The 25,620-nt window shown below is 40.6% G+C and overlaps 1 protein-coding gene across 1 annotated transcript in view; it reads left to right on the forward strand.

Moving 5' to 3' along the window:
• The first annotated feature begins 3,971 nt into the window (after positions 1-3,971).
• Positions 3,972-25,620, forward strand: part of Pramel44 (PRAME like 44) — a 40,441-nt gene continuing 18,792 nt past the window's right edge. The window contains exons 1-3 of the mRNA NM_001378724.1: positions 3,972-4,150; positions 13,300-13,474; positions 24,900-25,190. Coding sequence (NP_001365653.1) covers positions 25,144-25,190 — 47 coding nt within the window. The 5' untranslated portion in view covers positions 3,972-4,150; positions 13,300-13,474; positions 24,900-25,143. The remainder of the gene's footprint in view (positions 4,151-13,299; positions 13,475-24,899; positions 25,191-25,620) is intronic.

Below are 25,620 nucleotides of genomic sequence, written 5' to 3' on the forward strand. Positions count from 1 at the left end.
GGCAACATGGAGATATACTCACAATGAACTCTGAATCAATCCGTGTAATGGATGTTATGAATACAATTTAAAGGGTGAAGTTTAAAGATCTAATTCAATTCCAGTTTGTGTTTGGAGGCATGGCTGCAACAGGGAGGAGTAGGCAGAGAGTTTTATAAAGGCTTCAGTGGAGACATAGATAATATTCAGAGACCTGGAGCCTGGATAGCTGCCTGGTTCATCTGAGACTCAGAGACTGATCTGCTGTGCTTACAATAGGCATGTCATGATTTTCCCTTCAGTCATGCAGTTTGAAGTAGAGAAATTTAGACTCCAGGATAGGATTCCAAATTTTAATTTCCATTTCTTTAGAAGAACACATTGAAGATGTTGGCTTTCATTCCAAATAAAGTTTTAGCCTCATCACCAATATATTTCTATGATAGCATGTATATTTCATTGGTGTTCTCCATATAATTTTTTGAGACAAGTATGCTCTATGTTGTTAACCATGTGAGTCTTGGTAAGGTAGAAATCAGATCATTATGACTAACATGTGCCCTCCTGTTTCCTTTCACTGAAGTAATTGTCTTTATTTGTTTTTGTGAGACCCTTACTCACATTGTAGACCATGCATCTTTGATCTCCTTCCATTCCCAATAGCTAGAATGAAACTTGCGTGTTACTCATGTGTCTTACCTTTGTCTTTGCATCATTTAAACAAAGTTTTCTTTTTTGGATATGATATGCTTTTGCGACCCAGGAATGCCTGAAAATTGTAGAAACTCATTGTCATCAACCTGCTTATGGGAATTCAATACTGATCCTCAACACAGGATGTATTTGTTTGTTTTATTGTATGTTAGCTTGTTTGGTTTGGTTTTATTGATTTTGTTGGTTGGTTGCTTTGTTTTTTTTTCTTATTTTACGTTTTTTCTTTTTCTTTATTAATAAATTTAATATTCCTTAAATTCTTTATTTACAGTACAGTCCTTATCCCAATGCTGGTCTGAGCTCTTATTGTTCCTCATCCCATAATTCCTCGCCATTTTTTTCCTTTTTTTATTGAATATTATATTAATTTTCATTTTCGGGGATGTTTTCTTTAGTTACATTTCAAATTTTATCCATCCCCTTTCCCAGTTTTCCTCCCTCCAGGAAACACCCTATCATATCCTCCCTCCCCCTGCTTCTATGAGGGTGTTCCTCTACCCAGCCACCCACTCCCACCTCCTTGCCATTGATTCCCCAGAGGCCATCCTCTGCTACATATGCAGCTGGAGTTTTCTCACTTCCAGTTTTCACCTTCAAACCCCCTTCCATTCTCTTCCCCTTTACCTCTAAGAGGGTGTACCCTACCCACTCACTCCAGTCTCATCCCCACTAGCATCCCCCTTAACTGGGGAAACAAGCCTCCAAAGGACAAAGGGCTCCTCTCACATTGATGCAAGATAAAGCAATCCTTTGTTACATATGTATCATGAACCATAGACCAATTCATGTATACTCTTTGGCTGGTGACTTAGTCCCTGGGAAATCTGAGGAGTCCAGTCAGTTGATGTTGTTTGCTTCCTATGGGGTTACAATCCCTTTCAGCTCCTTTAGTCCTTCCAGATCTACTTCATTAGGGTCCCCAAGGTCAATCCATTAGCTGGATGTGAGTGTCTGCAATTGTCTTAGACAGATGCTGACATAGCCCCTCAGAGGACAGCCATATCTTGGCATCATCAACAGTGTTGGGGTTTCCTGTCTGCTATTTGAATGGATCCCAAGATCCCAGTCTCTGGATGGCCTTTCTTTCAATCTCTGCTCCATTTTTTTGTAACTATTTTTCATTTATACAGGAACAATTCAGGGTTAAATTTTTATGTTTTGTTTTGTTTTGTTTTTCGAGAGAGGGTTTTTTTTTCCATTTTTTAAAATTAGGTATTTACTTCATTTACATTTCAAATACTATCCTAAAAGTCCTCTATACCCTCCCTCCACCCCTGTTCCCCTACCCACACACTCCCACTGCTTGGAACTGGTGTTTCCCCTGTACTGGGGCATATAAAGTTTTCAAGACCAAGAGGCCTCTCTTCCCAATGATGGCCAACTAGGCCATCTTCTGATACATATGCAGCTAGAGACAAAAGTTCTGGGGCCACTTGTTAGTTCATATTGTTGTTCCACCTATAGGATTGCAGACACCTTCAGCTCCTTGGATACTTCCTCTAGCTCCTCCATTGGTGGCCCTATGTTCCATCCAATAGCTGACTATGAGAATCCAATTCTGTGTTAGTCAGGCACTGGAATAGCCTCACAAGAGACAGCTATATCATGGTCCTTTCAGCAAAATCTTGCTGGCGTATGCAATAGTGTCTGCGTTTGGTGTCTGATTATGGGATGGACCCCCAGATGGGGCAGTAACTGGATGGTCCATTCTTTCATCTCAGCTCCATAACTCCTTCCATGGGTGTTTTGTTCCCAATTCTAAGAAGGGGCAAAGTATCCACACTTTGGTTGTTGTTCTTCTTGAGTTTCATGTGTTTCACAAATTGTGTCTTGGGTATTCTAAGTTTCTGGGCTAATATCCACTTACCACTGAGTACATATCACGTGAGTTATTTGTGATTGGGTTACCTCACTCAGGATGATGCCCTCCAGATCCATCTATTTGACTAGGAATTTCATAAAATTATTGTTTTTAATAGCTGAGAAGTACTCCGTTCTGTAAATATACTACATATTCTGTATCCATTCTTCTATTGAGGGACATCTGGGTTCTTTCCAGCTTCTGGCTATTATAAATAAAGCTGCTATGAACATAGTGGAGCATGTGTTCTTATTGCTAGTTGGAACATCTGCTGGATATATGCCCAGGAGGGGTATTACTGGATCCTCCGATAGTACTATGTCCAATTTTCTGAGGAACCACCAGACTGATTTCCAGAGTGATTGTACAAGTTTACAATCCCACCAACAATGGAGGAGTGTTCCTCTTTTTCCACATCCTTTCCAGCATCTACTGTCACATGAATTTTTTACCTTAGCCATTCTGACTGTTGTGACGTGGCATCTCAGGTTTGTTTTGATTTGCTATTCCCTGATGATTAAGGATGCTGAGCATTTTTTCAAGAGATGGGGTTTCTCTGTATAGCCCTGGCTGTCCTGGAACTCACTTTGTAGACTAGGCTGGCTTCGAACTCAGAAACCCACCTGCCTCTGCCTCTCAAGTGCTGGGATTAAAGGTGTGTGCCACCACTGCCCAGCTCAGGGTTAAAATTTCGAGATGGTTGACTGGCTGCTTCGCTCAACTGAGAGCCATGCCTATGCACTGTGGGTAGTCTCTTAAGGTTCTATCTCTCCTTTGTTCCTTATTTCAGCTAGGGACATGTTGGGATCAAAAAAAATGGGGGGGGGGCGCAGGGGAAGGCCCTGGGAGGAGGGGGAAGGGAAAAGGGGCCCATATCTGGCCAGAGTTCCTGTGCTCTGGGCAGGACGCAGGCACTGGAGGGCTGCTGGACACTTTCCACTTGGCCCTGGGTGAGCATAGCTTCTGTCCCAGTTAGCAGGGGATGGAGAAGGGGCAGCCCCTGATCTGAGACCCCCAAGGCCACACCCTGTAGCCCCAGGGTTAGGAGAGCGAGGAATAAGGGAAGAGGTTCCCAACACTGACCAAAGTGCACAGTGGATCTTGATGGAGCAGAGACTCTCTCTGGTTTAAGAGCTTTATTATAGAAATGCAGAGAGAGAGAGAGAAAGAGAGATAGGGAGAGAGAGAGAGCAAGCAAGAGAGAGAGAGAGGAGAGAAAGAGGGAGAGAGAAGAGGAGAGAAGACAAAGAGAGGAGAGAGAGAGGGTGAGAATGAAGGGTAAGAAGTAAGAGCATAAGAGTAAGAGAGAGTGAGGTGTGGGCTGAACACCTCTTTTATGGTCTTTACTGTTGCTAGGTAACTGTGTAGGAGTTGAGCATGAAGGTCAGAAGCGTGGGCCATTGTCTATGTCACTACTGACCATGCTTCTCTTGTGGTGGCTGTGGTGGGCGGTAACTTAGGGAGGGGTCAGAGTTCCAGGACCATGAGGGAATGCCTAACATGTCATGAAGGTGAATTATGACCATCGGGGTTCAGACCTCAGCTCAACTGGATACTAGCCTGCAATTTCCCACAGTGACATCCTCATTGAGTCCTGTGAGTCTCTCCCATTTTTCTATCTACCTTTCATTCACTTGCTTTTTTTTCTTTTTTTATTTTTTTATTAGGTATTTTCCTCATTTACATTTCCAATGCTATCCCAAAAGTCCCCCATACCCTCTCTCGCACTCCCCTTACCATCCACTCCCACTTTTTGAACCTGGCGTTCCCCTGTAATGGGGCATATAAAGTTTGTCCAATGGGCCTCTCTTTCCAGTGATGGCCGACTAGACCATGTTTTGATACATACGCAGCTAGAGTCAAGAGTTCCAGGGTACTGGTTAGTTTATAATGTTGTTCCACCTATAGTGTTGCAAATCCCATTAGCTCCTTGGGTACTTTCTCTGGCTCCTCCATTGGGGGCCCTATAATCCATCCAATAGCTGACTGTGAGCATCCACTTATGTGTTTGCTAGGCCCGGCATAGTCTCACAAGAGACAGCTATATCAGGGTCATTTCCACAAAATCTTGCTAGTGTATACAATGGTGTCAGCCTTTGCAGGCTGATTATGGGATGGATCCCTGGATATGGCAGTCTCAAGATGGTCCATCCTTTTGTCTCAGCTCCAAACTTTGTCTCTGTAACTCCTTCCATGGGTGTTTTGTTCCCAATTCTAATAAGGGGCAAAGTGTCCACACTTTGGTCTTTCTTCTTCTTGAGTTTCATGTATTTTGCAAATTGTAACTTATATCTTGGGTATTCTAAGTTTCTGGGATAATATCCATGTATCAGTGAGTACATATCATGTGAGTTCTTTTGTGATTGGGTTACCTCACTCAGGATAATGCCATCCAGGTCCAACCATTTGCCTAGGAATTTCATAAATTCATTCTTTTTAATAGCTGAGTAGTAGTCCATTGTGTAAATGTACCACATTTTTTGTATCCATTCCTCTGTTGAGGGACATCTGGGTTATTTCCAGTTCGGGCTATTATAAATAGGTCTGCTATGAACATAGTGGAGCATGTGTCTTTCTTACTAGTTGGAATATCTTCTGCAGAGAGATTAATTCGTCAGATGAACACAGATTCGGACTCTTCTCTTAAGTATCATTCTGAAGACTAAAATTCCTCTTGTGCTTAAAATTCGGCTGGGAATGAAAGCTCCCAGAAAAGCTGTTTTCCTGCTACTCTCTGGGCCTGCTACCCAACAGGAGGCTAGAGATTAACCTCAGCTTTACTATTTACATTTAAATAAAGTACCTGAACTTTTCCAAAAGAATTTCTGCTTTCCTACTTTCTCACTGTAGAGATTTTGTTTTTCAAGCAGGTTAATCAACATTCTCCAGCCAGATCAACATATGTACATCCCTGCCCCCTAGAGCGCACAGGTGGCAGCTGTTATCTTCTGTCCCACAAAATTCCAGCACGTGGCTTTCAGTCTAAGTTAAAAATTAGGTTTACCAAGAGGGCTAGAAAAGTAGATATTTCTAATATTAATAGAGATTAGTTTTTATTTTGATAGATGGGTTTAGTCCCTTAGCTGACCCCTGGCTTTTCACCCTTGCTCTTACTGCAAGGTGTCCTTATTTCCTCAGGCTGTGGAAAATACAGGGATGAGGAGAAATGACTTCCAGCTCCTATTTTAGCCACAAATCGTGGGGTTACTAATAACATAATTCTTGCCTAGGCCTTGCTAAATCTGAGGTTGATAATTCTCCTTTAGGAGCTACACAGTACTCAGAACTGTGCATACTAGTTTGTAATCATACGAATATAGTATGGGTATCGCTTGGTGCAGAGAACTACTGCAGGGAAAAGTCCAGCTTGACCATTTCTGATTTTCCTGTGGGTTATACCCGGTTTAAAAAGGAGGTTGATATCTAATAAACCAAAAATATCTACGGCTCTGCCTCCCCTCCCCAAAAGATACCAAGAGCCACAGGTGTGGGTCGTGACAGCACCCACGGGAGGGATCGTGTCAATGTCCACCCAAGCCAAGGTTAAAAGCCCACTCATCTATGGATGAGAAAATCTTTTGATCACCTCAGTTAAGCGTTGCCTTATTTAACTTAATTAATAGGGGGGAGAGATGTTGGAGACTGTACTGTCTTCACTGCCTCCCACCCCAATATAAAAAGCCAATTGGCCTTGTACTATGGAGCCGGTCATACCCCTCCTCCCTGTTTCCCTCCTGTCATCCAAAAGTGCGGAGGAATATCAACTAACTGTTATTCTTAATAAAGTGTATTTCAAATTTGTTCAGCCAAACTTAGCCAGGGTTCCAACGCCCTACTTAAAATTCAACTAGGAAGTTACCTATTCAGTACTAATTAGCATTATAAAGTCAGAGCCTACAGCTCCAGGCTTTTCTGTTAGTTGTTTACTAGGATAGAAAGGACAGTCTTAGCCAGATACAGTTTACCATAAAAAAAGTTAGGGAATCCCACTGAGACAGGTTTTTTTTCTTTAGCCCTAAAATTCAGGCAAAACTATGGAGCATAAATAAATTTTTTGCCTTAGGCCAGCTTTTTCTTTTTTTTCTTTTTTTGTTAACAAAAGGGAGGAGATGTAGTCTCCCCTCCCCCAGCCTGAAACCTGTTTGCTCAGGGGTGGAGCTTCCCATTTAATTGTTCTGCCATGCCCACTGCTGGAAACTGCCTCTTTGCTGTTTGGAGCCCTGCACGTGGTCACCCTGCTATTGGACTCCAAGATTAATTGTCGGGGATCAGGCCCCCTTCCCCTGTATTATAATTGCATGTGGAACAGTAAAATTGAGCTTTGATCAGAATGCCTGTCTTAGCTGCATTTATTTATCTCGCCACCTAGCCCCTCTTCTCTTCCAGGTTTCCAAAATGCCTTTCCAGGCTAGAATCCATGTTGTGATCTACTGGCCGGACAGAACAGATATATACCCAAGAGAGGTATTGCGGGTTCCTCTGGCAGTACTATGTCCAATTTTCTGAGGAACCACCAGACTAACTTCCAGAGTGGTTATACAAGCTTGTAATCCCACCAACAGTGGGGGAGTGTTCCTCTTTCTCCACATTCTTGCCAACATCTGCTGTTACCTGAAATTTTTATGTTAGCCATTCTGACTGGTGTGAGATGGAATCTCAGGGTTGTTTTGACTTGCATTTCTCTAATGATTAAGGATACTGCTCATTTTTTCAGGTGTTTCTCAGCCATTCGGTATTCCACAGGTGAGAATTCTTTGTTTAGCTCTGTACCCCATTTTTAATGGGATTATTTGATTTTCTGGAGTCCACCCTCTTCAGTTCTTTATATATATTGGATATTAGCCCCCTATCTGATTTAGGATAGGTAAAGATCCTTTCCCAATCTGTTGGTGGCCTTTTTGTCTTATTGACAGTGTCTTTTGCCTTACAGAAGCTTTGCAGTTTCATGGCGTCCCATTTGTTGACTCTTGATCTTACAGCACAAGCCATTGCTCTTCTATTCAGGAATTTTTCCCCTGTGCCAATATCTTCGAGGCTTTTCCCCACTTTCTCCTCTATAAGTTTCAGCGTCTCTGGTTTTATGTGGAGCTCCTTGATCCACTTAGATTTGACCTTAGTACAAGGAGATAGGAATCATCAATTCACATTCCTCTAAATGATAACCACCAGTTGTGCCAGCACCATTTTTTGAAAATGCTGTCTGTTTTCCACTGGATGGTTTTAACTTTTTTGTCAAAGATCAAGTGACCATAGGTGTGTGGATTCATTTCTGGGTCTTCAATTCTATTCCATTGGTCTACCTGTCTGTCACTATACCAGTACCATGCAGTTTTTATCACAATTGCTCTGTAGTACAGCTTTAGGTCAGGCATGGTGATTCCACCAGAGGTTCTTTTATCCTTGAGAAGAGTTTTTCCTATCCTAGGTTTTTGTATTTCAGATGAATTTTCAGATTGCTTTTTTTAATTCATTGAAGAATTGAGTTGGAATTTTGATGGGAATTGCAATGAATCTGTAGATTGCTTTTGGCAAGATAGCCATTTTTACAATGTTGATCCTGCCAGTCCATGAGCATGGGAAATGTTTCCATCCTCTGAGATCTTCTTTAATTTCTTTCCTCAGAGACTTGAAGTTCTTATCATACAGACCTTTCACTTCCTTAGTTAGAGTCACACCAAGGTATTTTATATTATTTGTGACTATTGAGAAGGGTGTTGTTTCCCTAATTTCTTTCTCAGCCTGCTTATTCTTTGTGTTGAGAAAGGCCATTGACTTGTTTGAGTTAATTTTATATCCAGCTACTTCATTGAAGCTTTTTTATCAGTTTTAGGAGTTCTCTGGCAGAATTTTTAGGGTCACTTATATATACTATCATGTCATCTGCAAAAAGTGATATTTTGACTTCTTCTTTTCCAATTTGTATCCCGTTGATCTCCTTTTGTTGTTGAATTGCTTTGGCTAGGACTTCAAATACAATGTTGAATAGGTAGGGAGAAAGTGGGCAGACTTGTCTAATCCCTGATATTAGTGGGATTGCTTTCAGCTTCTCCCCATTTACTCTAATGTTGGCTATTGGTTTGCTGTAGATTGCTTTTGTCATGTTTAGGTATGGGCCTTGAATTCCTGATCTTTCCAAGAGTTTTATCATGAATGGGTGTTGGATTTTGTCAAATGCTTTCTCATCGTCTAAGGAGATGATTATGTGTTTATTGTCTTTGAGTTTGTTTATATAATGGATTAAGTTGATGGATTTCTGTATATTAAACCATCCCTGCATCCCTGGAATAAAATCTACTTGGTCAGGATGGATGATTGTTTTAAAGTGTTCTTGGATTCGGTTAGCTAGAATTTTATTGAGTATTTTTGCATCGATATTCATAACAGAAATTGGTCTGAAGTTCTCTATCTTTGTTGGATATTTCTGTAGTTTAGGTATCAGAGTAATTATGACTTCATAGAATGAGTTGGGTAGAGTACCTTCTACTTCTATTTTGTGGAATAGTTCGTGAAGAACTGGAATCAAATCTTCTTTGAAGGTCTGATAGAATTCTGCCCTAAACCCATCTGGTCTTGGGCTTTTTTTGTTTGGGAGACTATTAATGACTGCTGCTAAATTTTTAGGGAATATAGGACTGTTTAGATCATTAACTTGATCCTGGTTTAACTTTGGTACCTGGTATCTGTCTAAAATTTGTTCATTTCGTCCAGGTTTTCCTGTTTTGTTGAGTATAGCCTTTTATAGACGGATCTGATGTTTTTTTGGTTTTTTTCAGGATTTGTTGTTATGTCTCCCTTTTCATTTCTGATTATGTTAATTAGGATGCTGTCCCTGTGCCCTCTCATTAGTCTGGGTAAGGGTTTATCTATCTTGTTGATTTTCTCAAAGAACCAGCTCCTTGTTTGGTTGATTTTTTGAATAGTTCTTCTTGTTTCCACTTGGTTGATTTCGCCCCTGAATTTGATTATTTCCTGTCATCTACACCTTTTGGGTGAATTTCCTTCCTTTTTCTCTAGAGCTTTTAGGTGTGTTATCAAGCTGCCAGTGTTTGCTCTCTCTAGTTTCATTTCGGAGGCACTCAGAGCTATGAGTTTTCATCTCAGAAATGATTTTATTCTGTCCCATAATATGGGGTATGTAGTGGCTTCATTTTCATTAAACTCTAAAAATTCTTTAATTTCTTTCTTTATTCCTTCCTTGACAAATGTATCATTGAGAAGAGTGTTGTTCAGTTTCCAAGTGAATGTTGGCTTTCTATTAATTATGTTGTTATTGAAGATCAGCCTTAGTCCATGGTGATCTGACAGGATGCATGGGACAATTTCAATGATTTTGTATCTGTTGAGGCCTGTTTTGTGACCAATTATATGATCAATTTTGGAGAAGGTACCATGAGGTGCTGAGAAGAAAGTATATCCTTTTGTTTTAGGAAAAAAAAATGTGCTGTAGATATCTGTTAAATCTATTTGTTTCACCACTTCTGTTAGTTTCACTGTGTCCCTGTTTAGTTTCTGTTTCCACAATCTTTCCATTGATGAAAGTGGTGTGTTGAAGTCTCCCACTATTATTGATTGAGGTGCGATGTGTGCTTTGAGCTTTACTAAAGTGTGTTTAATGAATGTGGCTGCCCTTGCATTTGGAGCATAGATATTCAGAATTGAGAGTTCTCCTTGGAAGACTTTACATTTGATGAGTATGAAGTGTCCCTTCTTGTCTTTTTTGATAACTTTGGGTTGGAAATTGATTTTATTAAATATTAGAATGCCTATTCCAGATTGTTTCTTCAGACCATTTGCTTGGAAAATTGTTTTCTAGCCTTTTATTCTGAGGTAGTTTCTGTCTTTTTCCCTCAGATGGGTTTCCTGTAAGCAGCAAAATATTGGGTCCTTTTTGTGTAGCCAGTCTGTTAGTCTATGGTTTTTTTATTGGGAAATTGATTTCATTGATATTAAGATGTATTGAGGTAAAGTAATTGATGCTTCCTATTATTTTTGTTGTTAGAGTTGGAATTCTGTTCTTGTGTCTGTCTTTTTTAGGTTTGTTGAAGAATTACTTTCTTGCTTTATGTAGGGCGTGGTTTCTGTCCTTGTATTTTTTTTTTCTGTTATTATTTTTTGAAGGGCTGGATTCGTGGAGAGATAATGTATGAATTTGGTTTTTTTCCTGGAATACTTTGATTTCTCCATCTATGATAATTGAGTGTTTGGCTGGGTATAGTAGCCTGGGCTGGCATTTGTGTTCTCTTAGTGTCTGTATAACATCTGTCCAGCATCTTCTGGCTTTCATAGTCTCTGGTGAAAAGTCTGGTATAATTTTGTTAGGCCTGCCTTTATATGTTACTTGACCTTTTTCCCTTACTGCTTTTAATATTCTATGTTTATTTAGTGCATTTGTTGTTCTGATTATTATGTGTCGGGAGGAATTTCTTTTCTGGTCCAGTCTATTTGGAGGTCTGTAGACTTCTTTTATGTTCATGAGTGTGTCCTTTTTAGATTTGGGAAATTTTCTCCTATTATTTTCTTGAAGATATTTGCTGGCCCTTTAAGTTGAAAATCTTCATTCTCATCTACTCCTATTATCCGTAGGTTTGGTGTTCTCATTGTGTCCTGGATTTTCTGGATATTTCGATTTAGGATTCTTTTGCATTTTGCATTTTCTTTGGTTGTTGTGCCGATGTTCTCTATGGAATCTTCTGCACATAACATTCTCTCTTCCATCTCTTGTGTTCTGTTGCTGATGCTTGCATCCATCATTCCAGATTTCTTACATAGGGTTTCTATCTCCAGTGTTGCCTCATTTTGTGTTTTCTTTATTGTGTCTACTTCCCTTTTTAGGTCTAGTATGGTTTTGTTCATTTCCATCACCTGTTTGGATGTGTTTTCCTGCTTTTCTTCAAGGACTTCTACCAGTTTGGTTGTGTTTTCCTGTTTTTCTTTAAGGACTTGTAACTCTTTACCATATTCTCCTGTAGTACTTTAACTGAGCTATTAAAGTTCTTCTTGGTGTCCTCTACCATCATCATGAGATATGCTTTTAAATCCAGGTCTAGCTTTTCAGGTGTGTTGGGGTGCCCAGGGCTGGGCAAGTTGGGAGTGCTGCGTTCTGATGTTGGTGATTGGTCTTGGTTTCTGTTAGTAAGATTCTTAAGTTTGCCTTTGTCATCTGGTATTCTCTGGACTTATTTGTTATAGTTGTCTCTGGTTAGAGCTTGTTGATGTCGTGATTCTGTTAGCCCTCATCAGCAGACCTGGGAGACTAGCTCTCTCCTGAGTTTCAGTAGTCAGAGCACTCTCTGCAGGCAAGCTCTCCTTTTATAGGGAAGGTGCCCAGATATCTGGCGTTTGAACCTGCCTACTGGCAGAAGTTGTGTTCTACTCACCAGAGGTCCTAAGATCAAGTAGAGAGTCCTCTAGTGACCTTGGGGGTGTCCGCTGACTTCATGCCTAAGGTGACCAGGTCCTGGCGCCAAAAGGAAGGAACTTGTGACCCTGGTCAGGCTGCATTTTCTGTTTCCCTAATTAATGCTGTCTCAGGTCCAGCGTGATTAGATTGGAACAGAACTTGTGTTCCATTCACCAGGGGTCCTAAGATACTGTAGAGAGTCCTCTGGGGACCTTGGCGTTGTCTGCCAACTCTTCGCCCCCTTGAATATTTTTTATGCAGAGCACATCACTGAATTGGAGTTGAATTGGACCCTGTTAGAGTTGGCATATTTTGTTCACTACTTTGGGCAGCTGTGAAATCTTTGAAAAGTCTTCCTGGTATCCCTTCCTGGTATCACCTTTCCTATTTTCAATAGAACAAGAGTCAGAGAAGCCAAGTGTATCAACAAGTTTACTTCTCAGTTCTTCTCATTCAACTGTCTCCAGCAACTTTTCATGTTCTGCGTCCATTTTCTCATATCCCAGATGAATCAGGTCCTACGGTAGGCCATAATGGAGAGCTGGTTCAGCTATCAGAGCAAGTCTGTCTGTCTTATCATAAGGATTAGTGGTACATGATGCCAGCCAGCCACTAGGAACAAACATTTAGAGACCCATAAGAATCAGAAAGTTATGTCTTGTTTCTATGTACACTGAGATAAACAAGGGAAATTTTACAAGGTAAATCAGTGTCTCAGATGAGAACTCCTGATGGAGAGAAGCGATTGGGTGTAAATAGTAGGTTAAAGCTAGTAAAAATTAGTTGTAATTGAAATCATTCCCACAGAATCATATGGAAAGGGAAGAGAAAGGGGACACGGTAGTGAGTAGTAAGGGAACTCATTGGCACATTGTGAACATGGGTTTTATGATCTGAACTATGAGAGTAGCCTTCTATATTTACCCAGTTTCCATGAGTGAAATATTTTGAGCCCAAGTAGCACTGAATGCATGGGATAGGAGGTAGAGCTTGGGCTGTAAATGAGAGCAAGCACGACTGCAGTGGGAATGAAAGTATGCAGATTCAGTGAACACACAGCAAATATTGGGATCCTGTCAAAAATTTCATGGGATGGAAATTTCTTCTGAGTGCTTTCTGGGCTTAAGGAATGAATTGATTTTTAGCTTGAGAGTGAGGACAGGAGATGAATTGTGGGGTTGAATGGACTGAACAGGTTCCAATAGAAAGTATCATAAATGATGTCCTTAATCATTTAGTCAAACTGAACTTGGGGCACCTGGTTCTTTCTACCACTCAGTATATCCATGCCAAACCTCTACAAGACCATTTGACTGAACTAACTCTCTGTGTCCTTTAACCCTAGGTTCCTTGTGACACCCTTGAAGACCCTCTCCATTAGTTACTCCCTAATTTCACAGAGAGACCTGGATTCCTGCTCCTGCTGTCAGATCCTCTTTCAGCTAAAACATCTGGGATTGAGAGGTGTGGTTTTACTGGATTTTGATCTTATGGCTCTGAGATGTCTCCTCATGAAAGTGGTAAGCACTCTTGAGACTCTGGATTTGCAAGGATGTAGGGTGAATGACTCCCAGGTCAATGCCCTCCTACCTGGATTCAAACAATGCACTCAGATCTCCAATGTCAACTTCTACAACAGTGATTTCTCCATGCCCATCCTGAAGGACCTTTCGCATCAACAGCCAACTGGACCAAGATGAATGTGAAACAATACACTGCCCCTCTGGAGTGCTATGATCTATGATGGGCTCAGGAGCTCATAGATACACTCAGGGCAAAAAGGCAGCCCAAGAACACTTCATTTGTTACAGATATATGCCATACATGTGGTGAGTGCTGTGTCTAACACCAGGTGTCCAGACGTTGTTGTTGTTGTTGTTGGCAGCAAATTGGGAAATATGAGTTCTGGATTTGAATAAACAATAGGCTTGATATACATCTTTCATCTGGGGACCTAGGAGCCCATGGCTTCTGACACTGCTCAGATGGTTGGAAACATAAGGATGTACAGTGACTGGTGTCTTGGAGACTGAGCTTGACATGGAGGAACAGTTGGAAGGGTGGAGGGAACAGGGGCCAATTGGAGTCAGAAACACAGTTTGGCATTGATACCTGGCTTCTCCCCGGACAAACTAACTAGATGCTTAGTTCTATACTTATAAACCTGGATGTTCTCTCTGTGTGGTCTTTGACTGTTACCAACCTCACTATCTGGTTCAGGGTCAGAAAGGTTAGATGGGCCCAGGAATGGAAAACACTGGTATTTCATGGGAAGAAAAAGTCTGTTTGAAATTGGAAATGTAGTGACAGACAAGTAGACCAATGGAACAGAATTGAAGACCCAGAGATGAATCCACACACCTATGGTCACTTGATCTTTGTCAAGGGAGCTAAAACCATCCAGTGGAAAAAAGACAGCCTTTTCAACAAATGGTACGGGCACAACTGGCAGTTATCACGTAGAAGAATGCGAATTGATCCATTTCTATCTCCTTGTACTAACGTCAAATATAAGTGGATTAAGGAACTCCACATAAAACCAGACACACTGAAACTTATAGAGGAGAGAGTAGGGAAAAGCCTCGAAGATATGGGTACAGGGGAAAAATTCCTGAATAGAACAACAATGGCTTGTGCTGTAAGATCAAGAATCGATAAATGGGACCTCATAAAATTGCAAAGCTTCTGCAAAGCAAAAGACACCGTCAATAAGACAAAAAGGCCACCAACAGATTGGGAAAGGATCTTTACCTATCCCAAATCGGATAGGGGACTAATATCCAATATATATAAAGAACTCAAGAAGGTGGACTCCAGAAAGTCAAATAACCCCATTAAAAATGGGGCTCAGAGCTGAACAAAGAATTCTCACCTGAGGAATATCGAATGGCAGAGAAGCACCTGAAAAAATGTTCAACATCCTTAATCATCAGGGAAATGCAAATCAAAACAACACTGAGATTCCACTTCACTCCAGTCAGAATGGCTAAGATCAAAAACTCAGGTGACAGCAGATGCTGGCGAGGATGTGGAGAAAGGGGAACACTCCTCCATTGTTGGTGGGATTGCAAGCTTGTACAACCACTCTGGAAATCAGTCTGGCAGTTCCTCAGAAAATTGGACATAGTACTACAGGAGAATCACACAATAAGTCTCCTGGGCATATATCCAGAAAATGTCCCAACCGGTAAGAAGAACACATGCTCCACTATGTTCATAGCAGCCTTATTTATAATAGCCAGAAGCTGGAAAGAAACCAGATGTCCCTCAACAGAGGAATGGATACAGAAAATGTGGTATATTTACACAATGGAATACTACTCAGCTATTAAAAAGAATGAATTTATGAAATTCCTAGGCAAATGGCTGGACCTGGAGGGTATCATCCTGAGTGAAGTAACCCAATCACAAAGGAACTCGCACAATATGTACTCACTGATAAGTGGATATTAGCCCAGAAACTTAGGATACCCAAGATATAAGATACAACTTGGCAAACACATGAAATTCAAGAAGAACAAAGACCAAAGTGTGGACCCTTTACCCTTTCTTAGAAATGGGAACAAAACACCCATGGAAGGAGTTACAGAGACAAAATTTGGAGCTGTGAGGAAAGGATGGACCTTCTAGTGATTGCCATATGCAGGGATCCATCCCATAATCAGCTTCCAAATGCTGACACCATTGCATACACTATCAAGATTTTGCTAAAAGGACCCAGATATAGCTCTCTTGTGAGACTATGCCGGGGCCTAGCAAACACAGTAGTGGATGATCACAGTCAGCTATTGGATGGGTCACACGGCCTCCAATGGAGGAGCTAGAGAAATTACCCAAGGAGCTAAAGGGAACTGCAACCCTATAGTTGGAACAACAATATGAACTAACCAGTACCCGGGAGCTCTTGTCTTTAGCTGCATATGTATCAAAAGATGGCCTAGTCTGCAAAGAGAGGCCCATTGGACTTTCAAACTTTATATGCCCCAGTACAAGGGAACGCCAGGTCCAAAAAGGGGGAGTGGGTGGGTAGGGGATTGGGGATGTGGGTATGGGGGACCTTTGGGATAGCATTGAAAATGTAAACGAGGAAAATACCTAATTTAAAAAAAAAGAGTATTGGTGTGGAAAGAACACACACACACACACAAAAAAGAAATTGGAAATGTATAAAATGAAACTTTTCTTGACACTTATTTCCCTTGTACTTTGCCTGGGTTACGTGTACAACCCTCCTGGGTGGCTGATCAGTTATGTGCACAAAATATTTAAACAATTTGAGCAACATAGTCACACCTCCTACGAAGGAAGATTAAAAGGATCACAATTAATATCTAGTACATTCAGATTTCAAGGAACCTTGGACTCAACCGAGATGCCTAAAGGAAAGAAGACAACATAGGGCAAAGTAAACAGGATTTCCAGTCTGGCTTTGTAATCTTGATCTTTTTATCATGCTTTAATGAAGTGACTACTGGAACCTCTATATCCATCCATTATGCCACATGTCTCTAAAGCCTTATTCCAGTGGACTCCAAAACTCTATGACACACCCATATTTTATATAAAGGTATCCCATAATATGCAGGTCTCTCCACTACATAAAGCATGTACTTTACAAAACAAATGTACTTTAATTCTTCAGTTGTAATAAAAAAAAGAACAAAAGAAAAAAGACTCCCTCTGCCAAGTCATTATACCCATTTTCTGTATAGTAAACCCTCTGGAGTGAAGTTAAAATGTACACATTGATGCCAGGCCTTTCACAATCTTTGGAAGATGGATAAAGTTATCAGCTAAGGTGGGACCCATATGGACATTTAGGCTGGCCTAAGGTAAAGAGGAAGAAAAACCAAACAACAAATCTCTCTTACACTCCTTCTTTCTGTCTTCCCTTGCAACCTGTCTTCCTAGCTCAACAGTTCCCTGACCTTGTTCCTTAGGACTCACCTGAAATTTCCCCACAATTAACATGCATTTGTATTCTTAAAATAAACAATGCATAGATGGAGAGAGACTCTTCATAGGTGGAGAGCACAGGCTGCTTTTGCAGAGGAACAAAGTTCTGTTTCAGAGCTAATAATCAGGTGTCTGTCCAATGGAACTCAGGCTTCAGGTGATAGGACCCTCTTTTCTGGCCTCTGTGAATGCCCCTTTCACATACACAAACCCACATAATATACATGTAGCTATACACCTAGTCAAAGAATTTCTTAAATAAAAAAGGACTCAGTTTCACAAAGTAATAAAGAAAATGGCCCAATTAATTAAAACTTGGATGGTGATCATCAACAGTTGTGTGTCTCTGTGAAGAGAGCATGTGAACTTTCAGGTGTGTCCATTGAGCTCAGCTGGAGAGCAATAGGGTAGGGTGCTTTGGGCTCCAGAGTTTGAGCTCCTAAACTATGGATGAGTAGAGGAAATTAGGAATTTGTCAATGTACAACATTTATTTCTGTATGCATTTTATGTTTATTCCTGTTCTATTACTATGTAAGCTGGCATGACAGAAAAAGGCATCAGAACCCTGTATAGATGGTTATCAGCTACCAGGTAATTGTCTAGAATTGAACTCAGGTTGTCTGAAAGAGCAACCAAGACTCTTACTTACTGAGCCATCATCTCTCCAGGCCTATGTTTGACAAGGGAAAAAGCACTCACAGATACAGATTCACAAGGAAACAGGTATCTATGTTGCAGGAAAGCTTACCAGTTTGGCATTATATTTAATTAATTACATTTCAAATATTTGGTGACCTTGTGCGTGTTGATGGTGTGTTTGTTTGTTTGTTTGTTTTTAGATAATCACTGTGTAGATATATCAAAGTAATACCAATGTCCTAAGTCAATCCAAGAAATCTCTGGGTGTGTTTTACTTTGTAAAGTGTTTTTCTATCCATTCACTGGATCTGTGAACCCCATTAAACAGGATGTAATAATACATAAGAGTTATGTCCACACCCTGTAGGTTGAGACTGCAGAGGAGAAATTCTATGTCATTCTATCTACTTATCTAAATAACTAATATCAAAATCCACAAAACTTCCTCCTGACATGGAGCTAGAATCCCTTAGCACTTTCCTTCTGGTCTCTCTTGACTTCATCTTATCCCTGCTCAGGAATGGAATAAAAGCTGTGACAAATAAGTAAATAAAATTCAAAAGAATAAAAAACCTGAACAATTTTTATAGTATAAATTTTAAGCATATACTGATAAGAGAGGAGAAAGAAACAATGTGAAGAGGGGGGAGATAAGAAACTAAAATAAATATAACCCTACCTATTTGTATCTGTAGGATGATGTCTGACTGAACAACATTGTGTGTTTATAATTTACATATGCTAATTATCAGTTATAAGTACATACTAACTATAGCCACAAAGCTTCACAACAATCCTTACAACTTTATCTTATACCAAAATTTTTGCATATTTAATCACTATTTAGTTTAATTATAAGTAGACCATGAAAACATAGGTTGCTAACATATTTCAGGGAGAACACATTTCTATTCAGTTTGCAGCTGAAAAAGTTTAAATGTTAAACATGTCTAGCTCCCTATTTATCATTTCTGTTTATTTTCACTCATTCATTTATGCACTTTACCATTTGATCACATCCTGCCTTCCCTTTCCTCCCAGGCCTACCCTTCGACCCTTTCTCATCATTTCCTCCTCCCATTCTCCCAAGAGAAGGAAAGGTATTCACTATGCAACCCCATCAGCTACCACACCACCCTGGCAAACCAAGTTGCATCAGGAACAAATGCATCCTCTCCTACTGTGGCCAAATAAGATAGCCCCACTAGGTTCCCATAGATTCCATGGAAGGCAACAAAATTCAATAAGAGACAACCCCAGATCTAATTTTTAGGTGACACACATTAAGACCAAGCTTCACATCTGCTCCACATTTGTAGGGGCCCTAGGTCTGGACCATGCATGCTTTTTGGTTGGTGGCTCAATCTCTATGAATGCCCAATGGGTCCAGGTGACTTGGCTCTCTAGGTCTCCTTCTGGTATACTTGACCCATCTGGCTCCCTCAATCCTTCCTCTGACTATATCAAAAGATTCCCTGAATTCTGCCTAATATTTGGCTGTGCATGTCCATCTGTTGCCATCACTTGCTGTATGAATCCTCACATGATGTTTATGCTAGGCTTCTGTCCTGAAGTGCAACCAAGTATCATCAAGAGTGTCAGGGTTTGGCTCTCCTCTATGAGGTAGGTCTCAACTTTGTCCACTCATTGGTTGGTTATTCCTTCAATCTCAGCTCCATCTTTATCCCTGTTTATCTTGTAGGCAGGGACATTTTTGGATGGAAGGTTTTGTGGGTAGGTTGTTGTCCCCCTCCTTCCACTGGAAATCCTGCCTGGCTACAGGAAGTGGCCATTTCAGTCTCCTTATCCCTAGCTCCTGGGGTCTCACCCAGGGTCACTCCCATATCCTCCCAGGAGCCTGACCCACCCCAGGTCTCTGCCTTGTCCCTGATATTCCCCACATGGATTGCTTTTAGCTATCCTTAAAGGCTCTTTTTCACTTTCTCTTCTACTAGATTCAATGTGTCTTGATTTATGTTGAGATCCTTAATCCACTTGGACTTGAGCTTTGTACAAGGTGCAAATGCGGGACTATTTTCATTCTTCTACAAACAAACAGCCAGTTAGACCAGCATCATTTATTGAAGATGCTTTCTTTATTCCATTGTATATTTTTGGTGTTTTTGTCAAAGACCAAATGACCATAAGTGTGAGCTTTTATTTCTGGGTCTTCAATTCTATTCCATTGTTCAACATGTCTGTTTCTCTACCAATACTGTGCAGTTTTTATCACCATTGCTTTGTAGTAAAGCTTCATGTCAGGGATGGTGATTCCCCCAGCTGCTCTTCTATTGTTAAGAATTGTTTTCACTATTCTGGGATTTTTTTTCCTTTCCAGAAGAATTGGAGAATTGCTCTTTCTATGTCTTTGAAGAATTGTGTTGGGATTTTGATGGGGATTACATTGAATCTATAGATTGCCTTTGGCAGAATGGCCATTTTTACTATGTTAATTCTATCAATCCATGAGCATAGGAGCCATGAGTCCCATGATGTGTACTCTTTAGTTGGTGGTTTAGTTCCTGGGAACTCTGGGGATAATGGTTAGTTCATAATGTTGTTCCTCCTATGGTGCTGCAAAACCTGTCAGCTCCTTGGGTCCTTTCTGTAGGTCATTTATTGGGGATCCTGTGCTCAGCCAATGGTAGACTGTGAGTATCCACATCTGTATTTGTCAGACACTGGTAGAACAACTGCTCTGAGTGCAGCAGGTCCTCTAGGATAGATTGGGATATGGAGTTTTCACAGAGCAGACCAACTAGAAGTCTGCCACAGCAGCAAGGATCAGGTAGAAGGGGTGGAATGGATGGAAGAAAGGGGAGCGGTATTCGGGGGTGGGGGGTTGTTGATGGGTTCCAAGTCTACCAGGCTCCCAGCAGCAGCTCCAAGACTCTGAATGCAGTGGTTGCTCTAGGATGGACCAGGATATGGAGTCTACTCAGGAGCAGACCAACAAGAGTTTAACCCAGCAGCAAGTACCTTGCTAATTCTTTTTTTTAATTTTCTTTTTTTTTTTTAATATTTTTGTTACAAGTGTTACAAGAGAGAGCTATATCAGGGTCCTTGCAGCAAATGCTTGCTAGTGTATGCGATGGTGTCATCGTTTGGAGGCTAATTATGGGATGAATCCCTGGATATGGCAGTCTCTAGATGGTCTATCCTTTTGTCTCAGCTCCAAACTTTTTCTCTGTAACTCTTTCCTGGGTGATTGTTTCCATTTCTAAGAAGGGGCAAAGTGACCACATTTTGGTCTTCGTTCTTCTTCAGTTTCATGTGTTTTGCAAGTTGTATCTTATTTTTAAATTTGATATTTTCTTTATATACATTTCAAATGCTACCCCGAAAGTTCCCCCCACCCTGCTCCCCTACCCACCCACTCCTGCTTTTTGACCCTGGCGTTTCCCTGTACTGGGGCATATAAAGTTTGCAATACCAAGGGGCCTCTCTTCCCAGTGATGGCCAACTAGGCTATCTTCTGCTACATATGCAGCTAGAGGTATGGGCTCTGGGGGTACTGGTTAGTTCATATTGTTGTTCCCACCTATAGGGTTGCAGACCCCTTCAGCTCCTTGGGTGCTTTCTCTAGCTTCTCCATTGGTGACCCTGTGTTCGATATTATAGATGAATGTGAGCATCCACTTCTGTATTTGCCACGCACTCATATGAGACAGCTATAACAGGGTCCCTTCAGCAAAAACTTTCTGGCATATGCAGTAGTGTCTGGGCTTGGTGGCTGACTATGGGATGGATCCCCAGGTGGGGCAGTCTCTGGATAGTCCATCCTTTCATCTTAGCTCCAAACTTTGTCTCTATAACTCCTTTCATGGGTATTTTGTTCCCTATTCTAAGGAGGAATGAATTATCCACAAATTGGTCTTCACTCTTCTTGATTTTCTTGTGTTTTGCAAATTGAATCTTGGGTGTTCTATGTTTCTAATATCCATTTATAAGTGAGTGCATATCTAATGACTTCTTTTGTGATTGGGTTATCTCAGTAAGGATGATATCCTCCAGGTACATCCATTTGTTCAAGAATTTCATAACTCCATTTTGTTAATAGCTGAGTAGTACTCAATTGGAACTTAGTGCTATGAATTTGCCTCTTAACACTGCTTTCATTGTATCCTTTAGGTTTCAGTATGTTCTGCCTTCATCTTCATTGAATTTTACAATGTCTTTAATATATTTCTTCTCTGACCCATTGAGTAATCATTGAGTAGAGGGTTGTTAGTTTCCAGGAATTTGTTGGCTTTCTGTTGTTTATACTGCTGTTGAAATCCAGTTTGATCCATTGTGGTCTGTTAAGAGACAGGTAATTATTTCAGTTTTCATGTATCTCTTAAGGTTTGCTTTGTAAGCAACTACATGGCCACTTTTGGACAAGGTTCCATGGGGTGCTGAGAAGGTATATTCTTTCTTGTTTGGGTGAAATGTTCTAAAGGTATCTGTTAAGTCCCGTTGATTCATAACTTCTGCTTGTTTCATTATTTCTGATTTTTGCTTAGGTTCTGCCTCGATAATCTGTCTTTTGGTTAAAGCAAGGTGTTGAAGTCTCTCACTACCAATGTATGATATTGGAAGTGTGATTTAAGCATTAGTAATCTTTTACTAATATGTGTTCCCTGGCATTTGTGGAACTATTCATAATTGAGACATCCTTATAGTGGATTTTTATATTTTTTGAATATGAAGTGTCCTTCCATAATGTACATTGAAAGTCAAAATATATTAGAATAGCTACACTGACTTGCTTCTTGGTCTTTTCGCTTAGAAAATCTTTTTCCTACCCTTTACTTTAAGGTAATGTCTATCTTTGTTGTTGAATTCTGTTTCTTTTATGAAGCAAATTCAGGGTCTTGTTTTCACATCCATTCTGGTAGTCTGTGTCTTTGGACTGGAAAATTGAGCCCATTGATGTTGAGAGATATTGATGAGCAATAAGTGATGATTCCTGTTTTGATGTTGGTTATGAGTGTGTGTGCGTGCGTGCGTGCGTGTGTGTGTGTGTGTGTGTGTGTGTGTGTGTGTGTGTGTGTTTCCAGTTTGGGTTTGCTACTATGGGATTATTTCATTTGTTGTGTGGAGTTAACTTACTTGAGTGGAGTTTTCCTTCTAGTATCTCCTATGGGGCTGTATTTGGTGATGGACATGGTTTAAATTTGTTTTGTCATGGACAATCTTGTTTTCTCCATATATAGTGATGTAAAGTTTTACCTGGGTATAGTAGTCTGGGCCATCCACCTGTGGTCCCTTAGAGTCTGCACCAGGACCTTCTGGATTTTAAACTCTCTTTTGAGAAGTTGGGTGTAATTCTAATAAGTATCCCTTTATATATTACTTGGCCTTTTCCCCTTGCAGCTTTTGATATAATTTCTGTTTGTTACATTTAGTGTCTTAATTATTATGTGGCAGGAGGATTTTTTTGGTCCAATCTATTTGGTGTTGTTTAAGCTTTTTGTATGTTTATAAGCAACTCTAACTTTAGGTTAGTAAATTTTTCTTTTATTATTTTGTTGAAAATATTTTCTGTGTCTTTGGAGCTAAGAATCTTCTTCTTCTATTTCTATTGTTCTTAGGTTTGGTCTTTTTATAGTGTTCCAAATTTCCTGGATGTTGTAAGTCAGAACCTCCTTCGATTTAACATTTTATTTGACTGATGTATCAAATACTTCTACTCTATCTTTGACACATGAAATTTTCTTTTCTATGTCTTGTATTATGTTAAAGATGCTTGTGTCTGTGGTGTTTCTTCTCCTATCTAGGTTTGCCATCCCTAAGATTGCCTCTGTTTGTATTTTCTTCAGTGGTTTCTCTTCTATTTTCAAGTCTTGAACAGTTTTATGTGTTTCCTTCACCTGTTTGATTATATTTCTTGTGTTTCATTAAGGGATTTATTCATTTTTTTTTTCTTTAAAGGTGTCTATCGTCTTCATAAAATTGAATTTAAGATCATTTTGTTCTGCTTCAGCTACATTAGGATATCTGGGATTTGGAGTTGCCATATTGCCTTGGCTGTTGTTGATTGTGTTCTTATGCTGACCTTTAGCTCTAGGGTTGTCTCTGGTGCCAGCAAGCCTCCTGAAAAGCAGGGCAGATTTGTGAGCAAGCAGGTGGAGTGCAGGGTACAAGGTGAAATTTGCTCTGCTGTGTGTGGCCTAAGGAAACCTGGCAGGCAAGAGACCTTGGGCAGAGACTGACTAGAACATTCTAGATGCTGAGAGACCTGCAGAAATGCAGGCAGAGCCATGGACTGGAAAATGGAGCTCAGTGGACAGGGTACATCTAGGTGCCACAGTTGGATCTGACAGGCAGATGACTTGGAGGAGACTGGATTCTTTTTTCAGAGACTGTACTTTCGATGTGATCGAATTTGTAAAGGTTGTGAAGGTTTACTTATTCATGTTTTATATTTGTGATATTTATTAACCCGAGATCTTGGTGATCAACACCCGCCACCCAAAAGGGAAGGGTTATGTCTCACAAAGTGTTTTTGTGTCAAGCTTACCAGGGAAAGATGTGCTGGATAGTTTTATGTCAACTGACACATGTTAGAGTAATCTGAGAGGAAGGAACAACTGTTCGGAAAATGGCTTCATATGTATGGGCTGTGAGCAGGTCAATGGAGAATTTTCTTAGTGCTTGATGGGGATGTCCAGCTGACTTATGGTGGTGCTATTCCTGGTCTGGTGGTCCTAAAAGAAAGCAAACTACCAAGAACAAGGCAAGAAGTTGCCATGTCCTCTGCCTCAGCTCTTGCTTCTAGGTTCCTGTCATGTTTTTCTATCCTTGCTTGCTTTGATGATGGACTACAGTGTAGAAGGGTGAGCCAAATAAACCTTTTTACCCTCAGCTTGCCTTTGGCTTGACTTTTCACCACAGCAATAGAATCCCAAAAAAATGTGTGCTGTATGTGTATGGGTGTGTGGTTGTGTGTGAGTGTGCATGTGTGTTTTAAATACTCTTACCACATGGTTCTAAGTAGCCTGGAACTTATTGTGTGGAACAGGCTAGAAAGAAAAATCTCCACATCTTTGCATCCTGAGTGCTGGGATGAAAGGCATATACTGCAATGTGTGGAGTACTCTTTGTTTGTTTGGTTTTGTTTTTAAATGTTTGGGTTTATTTAGGTGTTCTCCATATGCATGGCTGATCTGGAACTACTTACCTTCTGGCACTTCAGCCATCCAACTACCCTAGTCTGAGATTAGAGGCCAGAGACAGGAAGACTGAAAGAATATGTTTAGTAACTTTATCAGATTGTAAGCCTTTAGTGATACTTGTTGGACACTGATTTGTGTTTGTGTGAGTTAAAGTTTACTTGTTTGTTCTATCTTGGAATTTTTCCCAGAACCAATCAGGATGGCAGTTCATGGTCCACCCCAATTCCTGGAGCTGATAAGGAAGAAGGCACTGAAGTATGAGACCTTGGTTGTCTCTGGAGAAATTGCTCATTGATCTTCTCCCAGCACTGTTCAAGGAGGCTTTCACTGATAGATTCACTAAGGTTGTGAAGGCTATGGTGTCAGCATGGCCTTCCATCTTCTTTCCTGTGGTGCCTTGATATACAGGCTCGAGAAGGCAATATTTCAGGTATGCTGGGTGGATTATATGTCCTATTTACACATGAATTTCAACTCAGGTAAGCATGGCCCATGTAACATCAAGTGGGGGACACTGGGGTTTGGGGAAGTAATCGACTGGATCTTGCAGGATGGGAACAGAGGTAGATCAGAAGTTTCACTAGCAAGATTGCAGATGCCTTGACTGATGTTGTTCTCTGATGAGAAAATACTGTTCAGTGTACAGTGGACTAATAGTAAAGATGTAGGTACAGGGAAAGAGCCTTCCCTTGACTCTCCCACAGGTAGTAGTAGTACCAGTTAAAGAGTAACAGAATGGAGTAAACTCACAGGGCTATGGAGGCAGCTCAGAAAAAGTCATTAACAACATTAGGTTGTTAGTGGACATTCAGCACTAGGAGAAAAACCAAACACTGCCTAGACCAGATAGGAGAAAGGAGGAGCTGACTCCATGGAAAGTCGTCTCTTTTCCACTGACACTTCACCTGT

Source organism: Mus musculus, chromosome 5, assembly GCF_000001635.26.
Source record: "Mus musculus strain C57BL/6J chromosome 5, GRCm38.p6 C57BL/6J".
Taxonomy (NCBI): Eukaryota; Metazoa; Chordata; class Mammalia; order Rodentia; family Muridae; genus Mus; species Mus musculus.